At 56.7% G+C, this 12,033-nt stretch overlaps 1 protein-coding gene across 1 annotated transcript; it reads right to left on the bottom strand.

The window, feature by feature from the left end:
• Positions 1-6,419: 6,419 nt before the first annotated feature.
• Positions 6,420-11,807, bottom strand: LRFN3 (leucine rich repeat and fibronectin type III domain containing 3). Its single transcript, XM_021700816.1, has 3 exons — positions 11,737-11,807; positions 9,005-10,447; positions 6,420-6,961 (listed from the first exon to the last, which is right to left on the bottom strand). The coding sequence occupies exons 2-3, from the start codon at positions 10,429-10,431 to the stop codon at positions 6,496-6,498; spliced, it is 1,893 nt and encodes a 630-aa protein (XP_021556491.1). The 5' UTR covers positions 10,432-10,447; positions 11,737-11,807; the 3' UTR covers positions 6,420-6,495.
• Positions 11,808-12,033: the final 226 nt, after the last annotated feature.

The following is a 12,033-nucleotide window of genomic DNA, read 5'->3' on the forward strand; positions in this document are numbered from 1 at the left end:
GCCTGGACTTCTGGATTCTGAGGAAGGAGAGAAATAGACACTGGACTTCTGTGTCTCAGGGAGGAGGGGACTGGGGACCTGAACTCCTAGGTCGTGGAAGTGACAGAGGCAGGAGAGGACATGATGTGCTGGATGTGCAGATCTGGAGGCTATGGGGTGGAGTTGCCCAAGGAAAGACAATGGCTTCCACATGACTCCCCTCCTTCCAGAACGTCCTGAGCTGGAGAACAATGGGGTTGCACCCTACGTGGAGGATCCGGGACGAAGGACAGGCTGGCTCTCCAGACAAGGAAAGGCCTTGGATTCAGTTTCCAGCCCCTTCTTTCCCAGGTCCTAGGAACCTGCACCCCTAGCCCCTTTCTCCCCCCAGAACCCTTGCCTTTGGTAGGGAGGGTAGAGGGAGAATTCAAGAAGGAATTCTTTCAATAGCTTCATTTCTCACCTGCTTAAGATCCTTCCTCTGCTCTTCAACACAAGCAGAGGAGGTGAAGGAAGCCTCCCCCCAGGGCACAGGAACAACGTGGGGGTGTAAAAGGGTGGGCTTTTCAGGGAGTACTTCCTTCCTTCCAGCCTGAGGTGGGGAACATATATGCTAGAGGTGGAGCTGGGGGCAGGTGGGGGAGGGGCAAGGCCTGTACTGCCAGGCTGAGTAGCTAGAACTTTGTCCCAGGAACCCAGGAGAGCCATGGAGGGTTTTATGCAGAGGAGGGTCAGGTTTGGCTTTATGAAGATTCCCTGGACCAGAGTGGGAGACTGAGGCCAGGACTCCAGGGGGAGGAGATGCAGGGACCCAGGTGGGTGAGGCAGGAGCTAGAACAAGGTGGAGCCAGAGAAGGAAGGAAGGCTAGGTGGGAGGGCTGCCAGGAAGCTGAGTGGAGGGTCGCCCTGAGAGGACCTGGGGAAGAGGGGCAGGTTTGGGAGGAAGCTAAGGCCAGTGTGGCACCCGGTGGATGTGAGAGGCCTGGGGGCTGTCCAGGAAGCCGAGGGAAGCCAGGTTTAGAGAAGGGGCCAGCGCTGGGGACAGAGATGTGGGGGTCTTCGGCAGAGAAGGAAAACAGGAGCAAGGGGGCGTGTGGAGAGGGGCCACCCCAGAAGGAGGTGAGTGGAGAAGCAGGAAGGGGGTCAGTTCCCAGCCCCGGGGGTGGGGGTGGTGGTGGAGGGCCCACAGCATTTAGGGCTATGGATGAAGAGGAAGTTCCGAAAGACCTGATGTTTTATCTGGAGGACCGGGGAGAGGGAATCGCCCTCCAGGGGTTCCACAGAGTTGAAGCCAGAATATACCCAGAATAAAGTCCTTTGAAGTCTTACATTTTATACTCTAAATTCTTGCAAATTTTGTATTCACTTTCAGCAGTCTATCCATGTGAGTTCTCATATAAAGATTTTCAAGTACCTACCGGTGACACCCATTAACCTACCCTTGTGCACCCCACTCCCCAACAGTGAAAATCTTCAAGTGAAAATGAAGCTCTGGATTCAGCCTGTGGCTTTGGGTCTCCCTGGCCAGTCTCCTGGTGCATTGGGTGACTGTCACCCAAGTATTCAAGGCTCTTCATGAGCCTGCATCACAGTGACCGGACACTCTGACCCTTTCCACAGGCAGCCCAGCCTCCCACGCGGACCTTGTTCTTTGTCATGTGGCATTAGCCACCCTCCCCACCACAGACAGATGGATCTTTCTGAAGTCCAAGCCTGACCCCGACCCTCCGCCATGGTTCCTTAGTGCCTCTGGAATGGTGTCACTGCTCGCCAGCCTGGCAGCTGACATCCACCTGCTTCCTGAGCTCACCCCTCACTATCCCCCATCTTCCGCTCCGTGCTCCAGCGACACAGAACTTCAGCCAGCTCTTCAAGAGTACAATCCTCTCTTCCTTTTGTGTTTTGCACACAGTGTTCTCTGTCCTTGGAAGACCCTCTCCTCTCCTGGCTCTTTTTGTATATCCCGCAAGTATGCAGGGCCCAGTGTGAAATGAAAATGTGGAGTCCTTTGTTCAAAAATTATTAAGAATTTCATGAGGGCAAGAGCAGGGCATTCAACCACGCACAGGGCCCTTCCAAACGTGAGGTGCTGTGGTGGGACGCTACAGGTCACACTGCCATGAAGCTGGCCCCACATTCAGGCCACCTCCCAAGCCAGGCTCAGTGAGGAGCCCATTCTGGGCTCCCAAAGTCCCTTGCGCTTATACAGGCCCTAATCAGTCTTCCCTGCGCTTCCCCTATCCCAGCCCTCTCCACTTTGGGGTGCCATTGTTTAGGGAACATGTATTTCCCCCATGGGCCTGGAGCTCTGTGAAGGCGGGGTCTGGGGCTGGGTTGGTCCCCCTCTGCCCCTCCGGGTTCCCAGCATCGCTCTGTACGGGTCAGGGCAGCACCAAGCACAGATGCCCATCCTTGTTTTTGTGAAGCATATAGGGGGACAGGCACCAGGGAAGAATCAAAGGCAGAGGCCACGCTCAGGTTCAACCTGGAAGAGAAACATCCCTTTTCAGAGGCCCCCTTTATCGGACTCCCCCCAACACGTGCCCACAGAACGAGCTGTGAAAGCTTGGCATTAGCTGAGGCCTGGCAGGGAAGGGACCCCAGACACGGAGACACTCGGGGCCTTTGTTATCTTTGCCGCTAACCCAGACACACAGGTTGGATGTGGCAGCATGCAGACAGGAGAGCGTCCTCGTATGAGGACTATAGTTACTTCGAGAAAACGCTCCAGGAGCCTGGAACTTTGGTTCCAGGAAACCTGGTCTCAAAAATATGCAAGGCATTCTCAAAGCCACACGGGATGGACCATGGGAGGAGGAGGAGCATTCCCTGGGCTCAGGAAATTGGTGGACTCAGCTGGGCAGTGTTGGACAAGCTACATTTTAACTTTAAATTCTAGATACATGTGATCATTTGTCCATAGTAGTATTGTTCCTGCATGGGGGTGGGGGATGACCCAGGCACCCTGTTGGGAAGGCAGAGGGGGGCCATGCTAGAGGAACTAGCCTGGCCCCATCTCTCTCCTCCCACACTCTTTGCTTCCAAATGTATAATCAGCTACCGCTGGGTGTGTGTCCCCCTTCCAGGCCTGCATTTCCTGGAAGGAAACTCCCCCCAACCAGTCATGGTCTCTGCCTTGCAGAGCCAACGTCCACGGTCTGCCTGGTACTTGAACCTGGGAAAAGTTCTTAATTCTTATGCTACAGACAGGTCAGCTTCCTCATCTGAGGGACGGATCCTTGGATATCACACACCTGGGTCCCACAGCTCTTTTTTCCAGTCTCTGCAACCTTGCCTGAGAGCCAGATCATTGGATAGTGGTCCACACTGTCCTCCTTTGTGTAGGGGACAGAGGCCCCTGGTGAGGTAGTCTCAAATCTCTCTCCAGTCCATCCACTTCAGGCCCCAACCTCGTTTGGGTCAGCGTTCTGCCTGGACCATTGCAGTAGCCCCTTCCTCGGTCTCCCTTCTCCAGTTCTGTCCCCTACATGCAAACAGACCTACCACTGGAGCTTCCTGAAGAAAGAAGCTTCTCCTCCTTGTTCAAAACCTCCAATGGCTTCTCATGCCACTTATAATAAATCCAGATTCTTCCCGGCAGCCTACAGTGTCCTGCATTATCTGCCCCCTTCCCACTTTCCAGCCTCAACACAGCACCCTTCCCTCACCCTGCCTCAGCAGCCCCCTTCAGGCTCTGTTACTCATCATGCACCCCCCAGCCCCTACACTTCTGCACGTGCTGTTCCATTTGCATGGGATGCCCTTTCCACCCCCGGGGCAGTTAACTCCAACCTGAGCATCCTTCAGATCTCAGCTGAGTAGTCACTGCCTCCAGGAAGCCTCTCTCAACCTCAATTCCTGGGTCAGGTCTCCTGGTTATAGGGTCTCATGATTCCATGGATCTCTCCTGCATGCCCCGCCCCTCCCCTCGCCGTCACCACAGATGCTTTACACTGGCTTGTGTGATGATTTCACATGTTGCCCCACCAAATGGTGAGATATGTGAGGGCAGGACCTGTGCCTGAATTTGCTCAGTATTGAATTCCCAGTATGCTGCACAAGTAGGCACACAATAAATTATTCAAATTTAAAAAGAAGGGTTGAGGAGGGCACCTGGGTGGCTCAGTCGTTAAGCGTCTGCCTTCGCCTCAGGTCATGATCCCAGGGTCCTGGAATCGAGCCCCGCATCGGGCTGCCTGCTCCGCGGGAAGCCTGCTTCTCCCTCTCCACTCCCCCTGCTTGTGTTCCCTCTCTTGCTGTGTCTCTCTCTGTCCAATAAATAAATAAAATTAAAAAAAATAATAAAATACTATGAATCTTTAAAAAAAAAAAAGGGTTGAGGAATGGTGCACTCTGGCTCCCCCTCGTGGCAGCAACTGGGTATTTTGTAGTTGGCACTAGACCTCCAATCTTCCCACTCCCTAGGCCCCCTTGGCCAAGACACCTCATTCACCCTGATAGCTTCACCTGACCTCAGCCACCAAGGGTAACAAACAAAAAGGACCTCATTATGCTTCTGGAGGACTCAGGAGTCAGACCAGGTCCCTGGGACTCAGATTGTTCCCACGGCTGGTGGAAGATCATTTTCAAAGCCTACACCCACCAAGAAAACTGTTGCAGAATCTAGGATGTTATCCCACGAGGACAGGGTCATGTGCACCAGGTCTTGAGAATGGCCAGTCCAGTCTTGGGCCCTCTTCACCATGCTCCTCACATCAGCATCACTCCAGAAAACACTCACAGCACTTCAGTCCCTCTCCCCTATCTCCAACTTCTCTGCCTCTGGACCCACCACCAGAGGAGGCCTGGGGTTAAGGAACACTATTCCTCTTACTGCCTATCCCATTCCTGGCTCTCCAACGAGGCATGGTGTTACCAAGACCCAGGGTTTGGTCTTCCAAACCTCCAGGTCTGGTGTTTGAGGGGGGCCCAAGGCAGTCCAAGACAGAATGAGGACCAGCCTTGCAGAGACACAGGGCTGATAGGTCCAGATCAACCTGAACCAGTTCCGAGGTCCACAGAATCACAGGGTTTACGCTCCCTAACTACACTTTTTACTCCTACTCTCAAATCAGCTGAATCTGGCACCTGCCCAACCAATCCCCTAACACCGCTCTCACTGAGGTCACCATGGCCTGATATCATTAAACACAATAGTCACTTGGGTCTGACTTGCCTGGTTTGCTTCACTCTGTCCCTCCATCTGCTGTTCCTATTTAGTCTTTGTTAGGTTTTTCTTTGCCTGTCCCTTAAATATGGAAAGTCCCAGAGGCTGTCTCATCACCCCAGTGGCCTCATTCTCCATCTCTGCTGACATAGCCTTCTTTTCAGTCCCCAGCTCCAGCCTCAGACCAGGGTCCTGAGACCTCCTGGCCACCACCCCCTTGAAAAGTCTTCTGGGGTCTCCCACATTCACCAAGTCCCCCCATTGGCCTCAGCATATTCCCCAAACCTGTACCTTCTTCCTGATTCTGTATCAGGTGGCTCCACTGTCCCCTCCCTTGGCCAGAGCCCTGGGCCTCACCCTGGACGCTTCCCTCCCCCACAGCCCTTCAGCTCCACAATCTGTCCATTCAGCTTCCTCTCTCACCTACCCCCTACTCCTTTCCCCCAGCCCTGCCCGGTCCAGTCTTGTCCTTCGCCACCTGGGTCCCTGCCTTGGCTTCCCCCAGGCTCCCAGCTTCAGTCTTCCCCTCTGGTCCATCCTCTTCATGACAGCTAGAAAGAGCTCCCTAAAGCTCATTCCTGACCCTGTCCCTCCCTTGCATAGAATCCTCCATGGCTCCCGAGTACTATCAGACCAGAGCTGAGTTCCTCAGCCTGGAGGTCCTGGACCCTGCTCACCCCTCCTGCCTTACCTCTACCACAGTACCCCCAGTGTCTGGCATTTCCTAAGTCCTTGCTTGTGCTGGGCCCTCTGCCTGGGACAGCTCTCCCTTTGCTCTTTGCCCAATTATCTCCTTCTGATGTCATGCTCAGATCTCATCTTTCCTCCAGGAAGCCTCCCTGACCACACCCTAGGCTGAGTCAGGCACCTTTCCTGGGCTCCCGCAATATCTTAGGCTTCCCTCATCACCACATCTCTGCTAACTCTGAACTATTGCTCTCTGAGCAGGGATTGGGGCCGTTCTGGGTCATGGCAGCATCACCCAGCACAGGGCACACTCAGGGGGCATGCTCACGGAATTCTGTCGACTGAATGGATGACCGTCCTCAGTCTCATCCAGGAACCTCAGACAGAATGGACTGGGGTGGGGGTCTCTCCCCAGAGGAGGCATTCCCAACTCCAGACCCCTGCATGATCCCCCCCAACCCCCACAGACAGAGACAAGGGCAAGGGCCTAGGCCCAAGCTTAGAAAAATAGGACTTTCTTGTTGTGCCCCGGTGCCCCCGACACCCTCCCCATCAGAGTTTTAAAAACCGTGAGCAATTTGGTGAGTCTGAGGCCAGGTCCCATGGGGTGCCTGGGTCCTCCCACCCCTGGGGCCAGAACGGCCGTAGAGGTGGGCGAGAGGCTAGGGTCCCATGGGTTCGTGGCTGGGCCTCCAGGGCTCACAGTCCAGCTGGACCACGGTGTGGGCCCTGGGCGCCGCGGGCTCAGGGGCGGGCGGGGCCGGTGTGGGGCCCAGGGCGCCGTTGGTCTGCGAACAAACGCTGCTGACGGGTGCGGGTGCCTTGGCCTTGCCGGGGGGCTGGCCGCCGTGCACCTTGTAGCGCATAAGCAGCACGAAGATGAAGACCAGTACCGAGGCCACGATGACTCCACCAAGGGCGATGATCATGGTGCCACCCAGGAAGGGTGCGTGCGGGGCCCCGCAGGGCCGCAGCGCCGGCTCGGTGGAGAAGCGGGCGCAGCCCACGGGCCGCGTGGCCGTCAGCCCTGTGGCGCCGTCCTCGTACACTGCCAGCACGCACAGATCGTAGGTGCGGCCCGACGCCAGGTCCGACAACAAGAAAGAGCGGCTGTCGGCGGGGATCATCCTGGAGGGACAGGCAGGTGGGGGGTCAGGTCTCTGGCTGCCCAGCACCCACCCTGCACTGTGCCCCAACCCTCCGGTCCGATTTCCCCCCAGCCCGCTGTTAGCCCAAGTCCCTTCCCACCGCGGCTCAAATTCCCTTTGGTCTAATACCGGGCCAGCCTCCTGACTGATAACCCATGGATCGTCTTAGGTTGCTGGCGCCTGCCACTCAAATCCCCCAGTTTAATCCCCCTCTAGCCCCAGTGCCCAGATTCCCTCCTGGGCAGGCTGCTCACTGCTCCTCTGTTTGGGCTCTTCACCATGGCCTCAGGGCCCAGCTACCCTGCAGTGCAACTTTCCCTCCAACCCCAGCTCCAACCCTTGCCCAACTCCCCAGGTTCCCCTCCCTGCCTCTCCTCCAGTTGGGGCCTGATTTCCCTTTTCCAGCTGCCCCACGCTCCTCCAGCGTACAGCTAGAATTCTCTCATCTGCCTGCCTGATTCCCCCATACTGCTGCCTGATTTCCTTCTAACCTGCCAGTGAATGTCCCCCTAGCCCCATTGCCTTATTATCATTATTGTATCTACAGCGCGCTTTCCAGTGAGCCGGTCTCTGTTCTCGTGAAACTGATGTGCCTCAGCCATCACAGCTGATTTCTTTTTCTCCCTGTTGCCTTATTTCTTCCAGCTCCGGCTCTCGATTCCCTTTTTATCTCTGTTGCCTGTTTTTTATCCTTACCTTTCCCATTTCCTTTTATCCTTAGCACCCAGTTCTACTCTATTTCCTTTTGCGGCAGAGCACCCTGTTGGAGATTTAACTTGTTTTATAATCTGTTTTATTCCTAAACTGCTTTAATGTGGGAGTTACAGGGAACCCAGTGATTGTCTCTGAGAGGGTGACTATCTAGGAGAGGATTTGTCTCATCCCCTGCCAGGCAAGGTGGGCAGGATTTGTGGGATTTCTGGGTGTGGGCCCTCCATGGAGCCGACTCCCCTTCCAGGGACTACGGCCATCTGAGAAAGGGAACAGAATAAGCTCGCTAGATTTCCAGGACTGAAAAGGAAATCAATTGATGACCTCTTGAGATGTGGGCCCCTGGGGAAGGAAAGGGACCCAGGTACTAGGTTTATAAGGTGCACACTCCAGGCGTTGGGAGGCCTGACTCTCTGCAGCCGGGCCTCGGGGACCGCACCCTTGGCCCAGCCTGGCTGTGAGAAGAGGGAACCATCCGCAGCCACCCATGCAAGGTTAGACTCGGGTGAGAAGTGTCAGCAGCCTCTAGGTCGGGGCCACCACTCCTGACCACATGTGGCCGGCCACAGCAGATGTTCCAAATGCTCTCCAGCTCGGGAGCGGAAGATGTCCTGATCCACCTCTTGGAGTGTAGAAGCCCCAGATTTTCTTCTATCGCTTGCAACAATTAAATAGAGAAGGGGATCCCCAACAGTGGGCAAAGCGAATGTTCCTGTTCACCCAGCAGGTGGAGCATGAACTAGGTTGAATTTGATTTAGAAAATCACAAATTGAGATGTCACCGTATTAGAACTCTAAACATCTGAAACAGTTCACACTGCACAGGCCCAAAGCCTGATCTCTGTTTTGCCTCCTCCCTCATTTCATTTTCCCCATGAACTCTGTACCTTCCTGTTTGATCTCCTTTTCTTCTTGCAACTTGGCTTATATCTAGTCCTGTCCTCTGGAAACACCTGGTTCCTCTCCACCTTTATATTCCGTTTGTTTGTACTCCTCCAACCTTGCTCCTCCCCTCCCCGCCCCGATTAACTTTCTATTCTTCTGGCCTGATTACTTTCTACTCTTGCTGCCTGATTTCTTTTTTATATCTGTTACTATTGACTTTTGCTGCCTTATTTCTTTTTATCACTACTGCCAGATTTCTTTTGCCTTCTCTGCCTGATTTCTTTTACCTTTGCCATCTGATTTCCTTTGTAACCATTTCAGCCTCATTTCTCAGCTGCGCTGCAGCCTGGGGTGTCAACAGATGTAGCTCCAGCCCTCCCTCCACCTCAGTCTGCCACCCACTCTGCCCACTGCCTGGGCCCTGCACCTGTAGACGAGGATGTCGTCGGCTGAGCTGTTGTACTGGATCTGGTACATGCGGATGCCTGGGATAGGCCGCTGATCTGGCCACTGGACAAGAGCAGCTGTGGCGCCATGCTCAGTCACCTGGACACCACGGTCGGTAGGGGGCCCAGTGTCAGCTGCCTTGGCGGAGGCGGAGGCAGAGGCGGAGGCAGCAGAGGGCGGGGTGAGGGCATCAGGATCCCCGTCCCGCGGGGGGTCACAGCTGGTGCTGTTGGCTAGCTGGGGAGGTGGGGGGGGACCCACGGTCAGCTCAACAGCCGCGGTGGCCTCACCAGCCGCATTGGCCGCAATGCAGGTGAAAATGCCACCATCGCCCGGCTCGGTGACCAGCAGCTCCAACGTCCCGTTAGGGAAGGCACGAGCACGGCTCGAATTGCCCACCAGCCGGCCCTGGGGTGACACCCAACGCACGCGAGGCTCGGGGTCCCCCACTGCCCGGCAGCGCAGGGCAGCTGGCCGGCCTGCAGGCACCGCCAGGGGCGGCGAGCGGTGAGTCACCACGGGGGGCTCGCACACAAATTCCTCCTCGCCCACGGCCCAGAAGTAGCGGCCGCCCAGAGCGGGTGGGGAGGCGCAGGCCTCCAGGTCGTCCTCCCGGGCCAGCCGCCGCAGCCACACCAGCTCGCAGTTGCAGTGCAGGGGGTTGCCGCCGAAGGCCAGCACCAGGGCGGAGGCAGGGGAGCCGCGGGGCCTGGCCAGCAGCGGCAGGCGGGAGAAGAGCGGGTCGGGCGGGATGGTGGTCAGGCGATTGGAGGTCATGTCCAGCCGTGCCAACTTGTGCAGGCGGGAAAAGGCACCAGCAGGCACGGAGGCCAGCAGGTTGTGGTCGAGGCCCAACGTATTGACGTTGCCCAGGCGGCCCAAGGCCTCCCAGGGCAGCTGCTCCAGGTTGTTGTAGGACAGGTCGAGATCCTCGAGTGTCTCTGCGCAGTCGTCCAGGGCGCCGGCCGCCAGGGCCGCCAGCTGGTTGTTGCTCAGGATGAGGTGGCGCAAGTTGACCAGGCCGCGCAGCTGACCCTCGCCCAGCGAGGTCAGCCGGTTTCCGTCCAGGTGCAGGGCCCGCAGGGCGCGCAGGTCAGCAAAGGCGCCGGCTGCCACATGGCGGATGGTGTTACGCGACAGGCTCAGATGCAGCAGGCCGGTCATGTTGGCCAGGTCGCGGCGGCGCACGGCCGCGATGAAGTTGTCCGCCAGGCGCAGCTCGGCTGCCCGGCGGTCCAGCGAGGGGGGCACGAACAGGAGGCCTGCCCCCGGGCAGAGCACGCTGAGGGGCAGGGACTGTGTCTGGCAGCGGCAGCGGCGGGGACACGGGCTGGGAGTGGCTGGCTGCGCCGGAGACGAGGCAGGGGCCAGCGGCAGCAGGCAGAGGAGCAGAGGGAGGACGGCCATTGCGGGCAGGGGCGGCCTACAGGGAAGAAGAGAGGCATTAGGGCAGGCTGAGGCCAGAAGGGGGTGTGCCAGAGGGCATCAGGGTGGTTCAGGACCGGGAGAGAAGGTCTCAGGGGGCTGGGAGCAAAATATTGGGTCAAAGATGGTCAGCCAGAGGAGTGAGAGTGGTCAGACGATCAAAAGCCAGAGGAGCTGGTCAAAGACTCAGAGGGATGTGTCAGAGGGAGCAGACATGAACAAAGACAGTCCCAGGAGAGGGAGGTAATTAGAGATGGTCAGAGAGAGAGAACGGGAGGGTTGATCAGAGTGGGTAGAGGGAAGCCAGAGGGCTTGAAACATGGTCAAAGACATGGTCAAAGACGGCCAGAGAGAAGAGACAGTCAAGGTGGTGGGAATGATTAGAAGTAGTCAAACATGACCAGAGAAGGGAGATGGTTAGAGATGGCCAAGAAGACGAGAGGTGGCAAAGGAAGGGACGTGGTCAGGGGTGCTCAGATCTAGGAGACATGGTCAAAGATGGTCCAAAATGGTCAAGAGCCAGAGAGGTAGTCAGAGAGAGGAGACAGCTGGAGATGAGGACAGCAGGGTAGGATGGTGGGTGCGGGGAGAGGTCATCAGAGAGAGGAAAGGCAGCCAGAGATACTAGAGATGATGGGAGAACTCCAGTGCTCAAGAGAGACAGAGAGAAGAGGTGGTCAGTAAGGGTCGCAGACTGGCAGTTGGGACAGGCGGCAGGAGGAGGGCGAAAACAATGGCAAAAGATGGTCAGAGACAGCCAAGGCTCAGAGTCAGGGGTGGACAAGAGCAAGAGAGCTGGTGAAAGATGATTCGAGAGAGGCACGGTGGACAGAGATGCCAAAGGTGGTCACTTGAGTGAAGCAGCAGACAGAGGTGGCCTGAGAGAGCAGCGGTGGATGGAAGTGTCAAAGATGATTAGAGCGAGGAGTGGTGAGCGGAGATGGTCAGTGAGGGGAGCGGTGGCCAGGAGAGGCGTCTGGAGACGGTCAGATGAGACAGATGGTGGGAAGAAACTGGAGAACAGAGTGCGAGATCAGAGACCTGGAGGTGCCATAAACTGGGGAAGAGGAGGTCAGAGAGGGGCAGTGCTGGGCAAATAAATACCCAGAGAGTATCTGAGGCACAGCGGGAGCTAGAGGCAAACCCCTGGAGGAGGGGGGCGGATATTTGTTTCCTGGGAAAACCCCAAGGGTGCCCAGGGGGACCTAGTCCTCACTTACCTCCACCCCCAGGCACAAAGTTCCTCCCAGGTCCCTCCCCACCATGGGGGTCCCCCAAGAGCCTTACCTGAGCTGGAAGCCGCCCCAGGGAGCAGAGTCCTCAGGCTCCAAGGGGTCAGGGGTCAGGGCTCTGGAGGGGGGGCCTGGTCATGCTTTCTCTGTCCCCAAGGTCTCGTAGAGGGACTGTGCTGTATCTCAGCCCAGATCTGTGGCCATGGAGTCTCTAGACCTTGATACTTAGGGTCCTAGATCTCTAAATATAAGGCCTCTAGGGGCCAATTTTAGAGACCCAGGCTCCAGTTTGGGTTGGTCAGAGCCAGTGTCTCCTAGTTCTGGTCTTGGGATGCTAAACAGCTAAATGGAG

Source organism: Neomonachus schauinslandi, chromosome 16, assembly GCF_002201575.2.
Source record: "Neomonachus schauinslandi chromosome 16, ASM220157v2, whole genome shotgun sequence".
Lineage (NCBI taxonomy): Eukaryota > Metazoa > Chordata > Mammalia > Carnivora > Phocidae > Neomonachus > Neomonachus schauinslandi.